At 38.5% G+C, this 10,662-nt stretch overlaps 1 protein-coding gene across 3 annotated transcripts in view; it reads left to right on the plus strand.

Moving 5' to 3' along the window:
- Nucleotides 1-4,742, plus strand: part of gtf3c2 (general transcription factor IIIC, polypeptide 2, beta) — a 38,197-nt gene extending 33,455 nt beyond the window's left edge. For all 3 annotated transcript variants that reach the window (XM_078274654.1, XM_078274655.1, XM_078274656.1), the window contains one exon: nucleotides 422-4,742. In XM_078274654.1, coding sequence (XP_078130780.1) covers nucleotides 422-622 — 201 coding nt within the window. In that variant the 3' untranslated portion in view covers nucleotides 623-4,742. The remainder of the gene's footprint in view (nucleotides 1-421) is intronic.
- Nucleotides 4,743-10,662: the final 5,920 nt, after the last annotated feature.

The following is a 10,662-nucleotide window of genomic DNA, read 5'->3' on the forward strand; positions in this document are numbered from 1 at the left end:
TTACACCTAAAAAAAAAAAGGCCCACTTCAAAAAATCAATGTCAGTTTTAGTGCACACTATATTAAAACCCGTCCTCTAGCTCACCAAGTAAGAGCGTTCGCCACATGCTGGCTGAGTCCTGCAGCGGCGCAGGGTTCAAATCAGACCTGCTTCCCTTTGCTGCGTGTCATCCCTACATCTCTCTCCCCCTTTCATGTCTATCCACTTTCAAAATAGACAGAAAAAGCCCCAAAAAAATAATCTTAAAAAAAGAAATTCTGACTTTAATCTCAGACTTCTAACTTCATTCTCAGAATTTTGACTTCAAGCTCAGAACTCAAATACATTTTTCACATGTGGCCCTAATCCTTTTCCGTAAGCTGCAGATAGTGTGAGCAAATCTTCTTTTGTTTTGTAAAATCATCTTCCTCCTCTCCTCAGGTGCGTTTCAACCCGAACATGTGCTGCCATACGTGGTTGGTGTCCGCGGGCCAGACGGGGCTGGTCAGACTGAACTGTCTGAGGACTATGATCAGCTCTCATGCCCAGAAGATAATAAGCGAGAACCAGGCCCAGTTCAATGCACTGTACTCTCCGAAAGAGCAGAAGGAGGCCAACCAAACTGTGACAGACGAGCTATAGCAAGAGTTTACAACGGAATCAGAAGGTGGATCACAAAAAAACACAAAGCCTGCAAACAGTTTGAAGAATGATAATAAACAATATTCATATTTCCTCAGCACATACAGTATACTGTATACATTTGCTGTTTTTCAACTGGGTTTAATCCTGGTTCAAGTGTTGCAAAGGCCAGCGAGGATATCAAACGATGGTTGATTTGCGGGTTTTGTGGCATTTCTTCAACAGCAGTCTCAATAATACTCTTTCATGAACTCTGAACCTGTTCTTCAATTCTGTCTGGAAGTGCTCCAGGTTAATTGAGAACCACGGGTAAGAGTTTCCATCCATGACCTCACCACCTCCACACTCTTAAGCTTAAGTTTCCACAGACTGAACACAATTTACGTAGCACCAAATTATTATCTAGAGTGACAGTTTATTTGCTTCCAAGAAGTTTCAGGAGCTGGCAGTTAAGTGCCTTGCTTAAATATGCCACTATTAGCATTTTCCACCTTTATGATTATTGATTCCAAATGGGTCAAGTAGGGTTTTCAGTTGCTCCAGTTTCTCTTATTTGGCATATAAATTGCAAACATGGCAGTATATCCGTTCTTGACAACAACTTGACATTTTACTTATCAGCATCATTCACTGTTATAAACCCAACTTCTCTCAGGAACAGTAATCAATACCTCCTAGTTTTTTTTTAATTGATGGCAACTAAACAAATCTTGTTTTTGCTGACCTGCATTCGTTACAGTTGTGTGGAAGTCTACTTCGGGGTGTGTCAGTACAACGTGACATCACTTTAGGGTGTGGTTACAGATGCAACAGACTTGAAGCTTTTGTTTGTTATTCTAAAAAAGTGAATACATTCAAAGTACCAACAACAGGCATCCAATTGTTTTTTCTACTTCTGTTGTTATAATGCAAAGCAGACATTACTCATTTGTTTTCTATAAGTCACTAGTTGGTGCAGAAATTTAAGCTACAGTGTTACTGGTCACAACATGGAAGATATGAGGGACTGAGTTGCAAAATGTGAGAAACTGGGTAAACTTAAAGCCTTCAGGCCTTTTCGCGTAACTTATTTTAGCAAAGTTATTTTGTAATCCGCAAGACATTCCACAGTTTGTTAATTTGTGTTCGCAGCAACGAGCGGCCGTTTGGTCGATCAAAACCACGGTGTCCAAAGTCCAACAATCATTACAATATGTGCTAGTGTTGGTTCCACACCTTTTTTTTTCTTTTTTTTTTTTTTTTTTTTTTTTTTACAGTGCCTTAAAGATACACTTTCTAATTTTGTCCCCATAAGTTTCAAAACATCAACCGCCAGCTGGGAAACATTGTATCTATAAAGGAATAGTTCACCCAAAAACAATATAAATAGTTTACAGTACTAACTTCCCTATAGGCTCCCAATGGTCTCAAAAAAAAAAAGGACGGAAAAACAGGTCATTACACGTCCGACAAAACGTTCCTTCCTGTGCAGCATTATCCAATTGTCTGGTATATTTCTGGGCTTATGGAAATCCAAACACAGCTACTGTATTTTTGCTAAACAAAGCATTTTTGAATTATCTTTCTGTGACTGGGAAATGCGTTGTTTAGCAATAGTTCAGCAAAAATAGTTGTTTGGATTTCCATGAGCCCACAAATGGATACGAGACATTTGAATAATGCTGCACCGGAATCTTTCTGGACGTCTTTCTGACACTTTATAACCTCGTTTTGCCGGGTTTTTTTGTAGGAATTTTTCGGGGCTCCTCTCTCCTGAAAGCCATTTAATGAAGAAAACTTTTTTCTGGTACCATAGAGACCGAGAGGTGAGTACTACTGTATATACAATCTATATAGTTTTTGTGTGAACTACTCCTTAAAGCTTCCTGATTTATATTTGTAATTGCTATTTCTCTCTTTTATCATGCCAAGAACAACTCTTTAGGCTATAGGCTATAACTGAGGGGAAATACTTGAACCTTTTTTTAATTGCAACTGCTGGATGTAATCTTTATCAATGACAGATTGTAGGTATTTTTTCTTTCGTTGTTCTTTTATTTACTTGTTGAACGTATTCCTGCTGTTTTTCCGGTGATTGAAAGGTTTTGATTAGTTATTTAATAATTAGAACAGCTGTACTGTGACATGACCTAATTTATTGTTCAGTGTCTACGAAACATATTGGGAAATGTTCCAGTTGTTTACAGACGCAGCTGTCTCTTTTTTAGAGGTTGTGTACAACGTGTTTTCCTCTAAGTTAAATTAGGGGTTTGAAAATGTCAGGCTTGTTTAGTTTCTTTCAATTACAAATCTCATCGACAGTTTCAGAATGATGTTGAGTAAACACCACGATAATGTTGTCAGTCATGAAACATGTTTCATGACTGACAATATTATCATTAACTTGTAAACCATCAAAATGATCATAAAAGCATCAACATGTACAGCGCCTGCTCTTTTGTTGTTTTACAATTTAGTTATTTTTGAAATGTAACATATAGTAAATGTTTTTGTAATAGAAAAATATTTAAATAAATATGAAATAAAGTCAAGAGTGAAAGTTCACTCTTGGAAACAGCAGTTGTAGCTGTTCTGGAGCTTTCGATCATATCTCATGATTTTCATCAGCAAGCGGAGTCTAAAATATTAGGTGTTCAAATGTTGAAATTGTACTGTATTTTTTTTTTTTTTTAAACTGTTGTTTCCCCCAAAGTACTGAGCAAAATACAAATTTATTTGAACATGTACAAGTCTATCTGCTGATGAAGATCATGTAATACGACCGAAAGCCCCAGAACCAGCCTAGTATCACCAAATGGCGTATGAATAACACGCCAACTTTTTAAAGTAATTTCCCTTGTTATAACAACACGTTGTTTTTTTTTGTTTTTTTGCTTTTGGTGTGTCATTTCATGACATTTAGTCTCGAATAACTTCTATTGTTGTGACGTATAAAGAGCTACAAAGTCTACTTCAGGAGGACGACGAGGTGGATGAATGGGTCAACTTTTTCACGTAACTTCATTTGGTAACCAACGCACTCATTTTAACCCACGACACAATCTTTTCCTGAACCTAACCAAGTATTTTTTATTTTTTTATTAACGTTAACCACGTGTTTAAAACCTATAGTACGTAGTTTCTGTCTCCCCCATGAGGAATTATATTAAAGAGATAGACAAAACTGTCGGCATGTCCACATGATACAAGCCTTCCGTGATCACGCACCACCCCCACCCCTCCTCAACGCAGCTGCTAGTAGCCAAGGAGGACACGGAGGATTAAAAAACATGATGGGCTCTTCAGAAGAGGTCATTATCTTCACTCGAGTTTCTGCGCGGAAAGTCACCAGACGACCCAATCTTCTGAACACAGCCATACTGAGACATACAGAGAGAGTTGTGTGGAGATGATAGTCTTAATTAGCTTTGTAGCAACTCATTTGGCAATGGCTTCGAATGGAACGGACGTTCATTTAGGGCTGGACGATTAATCGAAAACTTATCGACATCGAAATACTAAAGCTGTTGTTGACATATTTTTCCCATGACGATAATTTCGAAAATGTATTCCTGTTGATAGGCCTACTTTCTCCACGTGACTTCGCCCGGACCAGTCAGCTGCATGGAAAGCATAATGGAGGATAACTCAAACACTGAGTCCGAGTCAACTGAGCAACTTGTGCCCAAAAAAACCGCAATGTCCGTCGCGTGGAAACATTTTGGCTTCAGAAAAGACGATTTAGAACAACGTGATTAATTATCGTTTCATTTATCGATATCGAGGTAAAATGTCCAATTAATCGTGATTTTGATTTTGGGTCATATCGTGTAGCCCTACGTTCATTTATATCAAAAAGTTACGCACTAAAGCTTTAAATGGCATGTAAAACACTTAAAATACCTTGACATGACACGCAAAATGTCCCTAAAAGTGGCGTGCTATTTATACGCCTTCCCGTGAGATTGCGTTGCCAGAGCAGCTACTATTCGGGACTATTGAGAATTGTTTTGCCAGAGAATAAAGTGTCTAATGGTCTGTTGAACTGTGATATCAACTTTATCTATGTGGCTTTAAAATAATGACATTTTTATTTATAAAAAAGAAGTTTGCATCTAAAATTAAACTGACCTATACTGTTGGTGTCCTGCTACATTGAGTCAATGGACATCTCCAAAATAATCCAGCCTCTTTCCATCATCTGCATTCTTTTATTTCACTTTACAAAAAACCCCTTGCCACACATAAAAATTAAATATCAAACATCACAGATGTGACATGTGGATTTATGCAATATCACCATAACACATAGACAAATAGGACCAATTGTGCAAGGGAGATAAATGTATTTACACATGTATACACAAAACTCATACACAGAAAATACACAATATTTGACATATTTACAACAGTCACACGGAGTATAATTGTCACGGACAGCAACAGCACAACACAGAGCATTCTCAAACATTAGACTTCCATAGTGAACAAACAGGAACTGTGTTTTTCTGGAATGAAATTAACTGTAAAGAAACATTTTGACTTCAGTACGCATTTATATAAATGAGTACAGTAAAATGCATTTGTCTTTATTACATTCACTTTGTTTTTATATTGGGTAGATATATATAGTCTCAGTTTGCATTATTTCAAAAGGAAAAATGTATTTAAATATACAGGATCTCCTTAAAAATTGGTGAAAATATAGAATTTGAAAGACGATATCTTTTTAATCCTTTAAATTAATCCTCCGCATTGGCATATCAACATTCTGATTGGCAGTTGAACGAGAAACTTCTTACTGTAAATGACATTGAATAACAGTTAACAACCATGCAAGTATTTGGATCAGAATGGGTGTCGAGTAGGCGTTGGAAATGCACAATTGTCCTTTTCTTTCAGAGCAACTAACGACATCAACACTTTTATAGCAGTGAAACATTACACGCACGTCAACTGGCTTGTTGGCTTTTCACACGGGTACAAAATTTACTGGAATTTACTCAGGTCCAAAGCATTGACTAATACCGACCAAAACTGGCTGGTTTTCGTGGTCCCCAGAAATTCTAATGATGGTACTGACATCATGACTGCCCCCCCCCTAGCACCACCATCAGCCTAAAATGTCAAAATCAAATCTAAAGGGCAGTTCGCTCTTAACTCAGCACAATCCAGCTCCCCAGAGGATGAACTCATTTTGTTTATCACGCAACCTTTGCTCTAGTTTCTCCCTACGGCCATTTGCTCAGTTTGGCCAACAACATTAACTAACTAGAGAATGAAACATGAAAAAAAAACTGCCGTGGGATTTCTGGCTGCTGAAAAGCTGACGCTGAGATGCATTGATTCATGGAGCGAAACTGCATAGCTTGAAAAGCTGGAAGCTTGACACCGTTGCTTTATGTATTGCTGCATAGATGGCAGCATTGCTTGATAGATGGCGGTGAGCTTCTTGGCAATGCTGCCTTAACTTTGTATAAAGGAGTATGAAGAGTATAGTGTAAGCAATGAAAGGTGTTAAAAGTAGAGTTAGTGTCAGTTATAGTGTCAGGATTTACATGAGCTGAAGTGCACAGAGGAGTTGAGGCATCATTCAACGAATGTGTGTGCTGTGTAGAGAGAAAAAAAGTAATTGAGAGTTTTTATTTTCAAAGTGTTGAGCGCTCATGAAGCCTGCCGCAAGCTCCGGTTAGCTTTTTTGAGAGCTTTTAATCTGAAAGTCCAGCTTGCTCCAGGGCCCCCAGACTGGCAAAACATGGCTGGATGGATGGATCTGAAACTAATCGTCTGACTGAAGGACAAATTATTTTTTGCCCTCAGACCTGAATGTCTGACAGTGGAAGTAACTGAATGCTTCTTCAGGCTGACACTTAAAGTGTCCACTATTTGGCAAAGCCTTCTCATCATGATGCACATTAAATACATAATTGACCGCAAAGACTCCAGTGAAACCAAGGATGCCTGCAACACAACAAAATTGTCAAAGAAACTACCACCAAAAAAATAGCCCTTAACGAGTTCAGTTTCAAGGCTGTTGGTATCTTAAAAAAACACATTTCAATCCATCCTCATTTCCATGTACTGTATCGTAATGTTGCTCAAATCTACACGTCCACTAATCTAAATAATCTTTTCCCGACCCTCTGAAATGGAGACTCTTCATCTTTGGCTTGATGTGATAAAACAAAGTACAGTACAGTAGAGAGATAAGTCAAGTCAACATTTAGCTTATAAGACAGACACTTGTAGCCGGCATGTAATGTTTAAAGGGAGTAGTTGCACAGTTTAGGTTAGGATACTGTTGGTTTTAAGACCAGTGTGAGGGATGAACTGCACCTAAACAGCACTTTTTTACCTTAAAGGACATAACGCTTTACAGTTTGCCTCCAAATCAATTCTCATTTGTTTATCATGACCAATTAGCAGCCTTTACACCCTCGGCTTGTGATCTTCCTAAGGCAATACCCAGTGGTATGTACAAAATTCATATTTTTAGAGAGCTATTATTCATGCTTTTCTCCCTTAAAAGACAACATTTATCAGTGTGGTATAAATTACCATGATGTCTGCAATGAGTCTATGGGAAGAAATAAACTTTTCTGCAAATAAACTCTTCAAAAATGTGATTTTTGACCAGCGAGTGTTGTAGATTCATGCCTGCCTTTTAGCGGAAAGCAGGTTGACGAAACAAAAAATGGTCGTGAGCTGTAGAGTGAGTGTCCATTCTTTGGTAAAGTCATCCATGTGTCCCTGGTAGAACAGAACAAGACAGTCCCTCCAGAAAAACGTGATTATGTGATCGCATAATTCAATGCATAATCAGCATATTTATGCGGGGGGGCGCATTTTTTCAAATACGCCGCACTTTCGCCGCATAAATTGCCGATTTCCGCGCAAAATATGCGGGGCTTGCATGATTTCATAATCCCCGCATTTTCGTTGCTAAAAAGTCCCGTATATCTTAGCAGAAAGTTGAAAAATGTTGCGTTTACTTCACACGAGCAGCCATTTTCCCCTGTTGCCATGGGAACGTTATGGAGTGACATAATGACGCGACGTGAGCATCATCGAGAAGCTGCAAACCCCGCGATGAAGCCACGATGAAACCGCAGTTTTTGCAAGTTCCCGCAATTTCATCGCATAAAATTGCCTAAATATCCCACATATTCCATCACACTTTTTATTTTTGCCCGCAACAATCACAAAAAAACTCAAATTTTTCTGGAAGGACTGACAAGACATCAGGGGCTCCATGCTAATATATTAGCATTTTGCATTCCTATGGTTTATAAGAAGTATTATTAGGGAAGATGCCTTTTGCATCATAATATGCTGTTTTTATTATATATATATATATATATTGTTTGTGTGTGTGTGTATATATACACACTACCGGTCAAAAGTTTGGGGTCACTTAGAAATTTCCATTACAGACAGAATACCAGCTGAGATCAGTTGACCCTCCTGTTTTTTTAACCAGGGCAGCAGTTTTCAGATTACATTATGTGCTTACATAATTGCAAAAGGGTTCTCCAATGTTTTCTCAGCCTTTTAAAATGATATCAGATTAGTAAACAGAATGTGCCTTTGGAACATTGGATGAATGGTTGCTGATAATGGGCAACATAGATTTTGCGTTAAAGATCAGCTACTTCTTTCTACAACAGAACCCGAGAACCCTTTTGCAATTACAGTACGTAAGCACATAATGTCATCTGAAAACTGCTGCCCTGATTAAAAAAACAAACAATGCAACTGATCTCAGCTGGTATTCTGTCTGGAATGGAAATGTCTAAGTGACCCCAAACGTCACTTAGATATATCACTTATCACTTAGATATATATATATATGCATATATATATGCATATATGCATATATATATATATATGCATATATATATGCATATATGCATATATATATATATATGCATATATATATGCATGCAGTGTTGTTTTATAGTTTTTCCTGCATTATAAACTGGATTTTATTAGTAGGATTTTAGTGTCTGTTGTAATGTGTATTTATGGTTGCACTGCACTTTCATACAACATCGTGCACTTTAGGACATTTAGATCGAGGCCGAGACCTGAGGACTTCCTTTCGTTCTACATGTAGACATGGCGTAATGACAATAAAGAACCCTTGACCCTTGAAGTTACAGTAGGAAATAATTGGTAAAGTACGTACGTGGTCCTATATCTGGCAGTTGTCCTTAATTTACAGGAAATACTACAAATCAGGCAGTGTTTTCAACCAGCAGCAGCTACTTTTATCCCACTGGGAGAGACTGTAAATAGTAGACCGTAAATATAAACTTTTTATATTTTGAGTAATCTAGATGTCAAACATAAAATAAAAACCATGTGTGCTCATATTATCCTTTCCTATTTCTACTTTTGTGCTTCAAAAGGGTGCTCATTCATGATGGACCCTTGCTGGTCCTCTTGGTTCGTAATAATGCAACTTAACTAATGCATAACTTTATGGTGGCGTATTACCCAGAACTTGTTGTCTGGACAAACATGAAGAACACATTCAAGTGCAAGTAAAATGCACTTTTCGTAATCAACACTGTTATTGACTTTGTAAAAAGGTCTGTAACGTAAACTAGCCGCGAGCTAGAGAGCGAGTCTGGTGAACAAATTTCCCTGTTATAGAAAGTTTTTCTCATCTATCTTAAAATGTACAACATGTAATTTCCTGCCGCCATCAAAACAATAACAAAAAACGAAGCGAATTCCGTCATTGTAGTGAGCTTCTCCCGGTTAGGATTCCTTCAGCGTTCATCGTTCAGAAGGTTTTTAGCGGAAGTCGAATTATCGGCAGAATTCTCCTCTCGGTTTTTAAAACCGGTAAAAATTGGGCTTTTTGACGGGGTTCGGTTTCTGCCGAACCTTACAATTTTTTTCCACTGAACCCTACGCTTGCACTACGCAAGCGTAATCAACGGCGGCGTCATTACGTCGACCAATGCTGGTTGACGTAATGACGCCGCCGTTGATTACGGGAAGGTGTTTACGTAGGTGGACCTCTCAATGGAGTAGGCTGTGAGAATATTTAAATGTAACTGGTGAGCAGAAAAAGTGTTGTTTGGCAGTACTTTCAGTCAAAAGAAGGCCATTCAAGTCCAGCTACATGTTCAATCTGCAATGCCGATTTGTCTCGTGGTGGCGAGGACCCTAAACAATACACAACATCGCCGCTGTTACAACATTTGGTATGAAACATCCGAAAGAATACGAGTTGTGCATGAAGGAATCTACAGACAGCAGCCAAAATGCAGCAACTTCAGGTACGGCAACGGAAGGATAGTCACAGCTAAAAACTTGTGATAACCAGACGACCATTACCAGCTTTGCTAGCCCTGGGAGTCGGATTCGGTATTCGGTTTCGGATTCAGCAGAATCATAACCAGTGGTTTTGGTATTCGGCCGAACCCCAAAAATCTGGATTTGGTGCATCCCTAGTAAAAACACTGGATAAAGCAGTGTTGCTTTAAAATATTGTTTCTCCAATGCTGTTCGGCTCGTCTGCGAAAGGGGCCGCGAGCCGAGCTTCCGCTAACATTTGCTCAGCTTGTTTCACTGATAACTTAATATCCAGATGTCCAATGACTAAAATCTTTCATCCGGTTAAAAATAGATCACCAAGATCTAAAAAGTATATCTTAAAAATGTGGCTCAAAATGGTATAAGAAGTCAATTTATGACAGCTTCTGGCAGACGGCCACAACGCTGACGCATGCACAAAGGGGATTTGACGCCAGCGACAGGCGACCAACTGTAACGGCGCATTACCTTGATGAAAACAACAGGTTTCTCTGGGTTTGAACACTGTTGGAAACATTTGGATAATGCAAGTACACAACAAAATACATAGCATGGGTTTTGTTGTTTTAGACATTTCTAAGTGCGGAAAAATAAGTTACATATATCTTTAATGAGTACTGTAATGCGATCTTGTGTTTGGGCTCAGAATTTCAGATGTCAATGCAGTGAGATGGAGGGAGGTTATATGGTTCTGTTGCATCATTTTTTAGCACAGGACAGTTATCCATTAG

This window comes from Sander vitreus, chromosome 18 (assembly GCF_031162955.1).
Source record: "Sander vitreus isolate 19-12246 chromosome 18, sanVit1, whole genome shotgun sequence".
Lineage (NCBI taxonomy): Eukaryota > Metazoa > Chordata > Actinopteri > Perciformes > Percidae > Sander > Sander vitreus.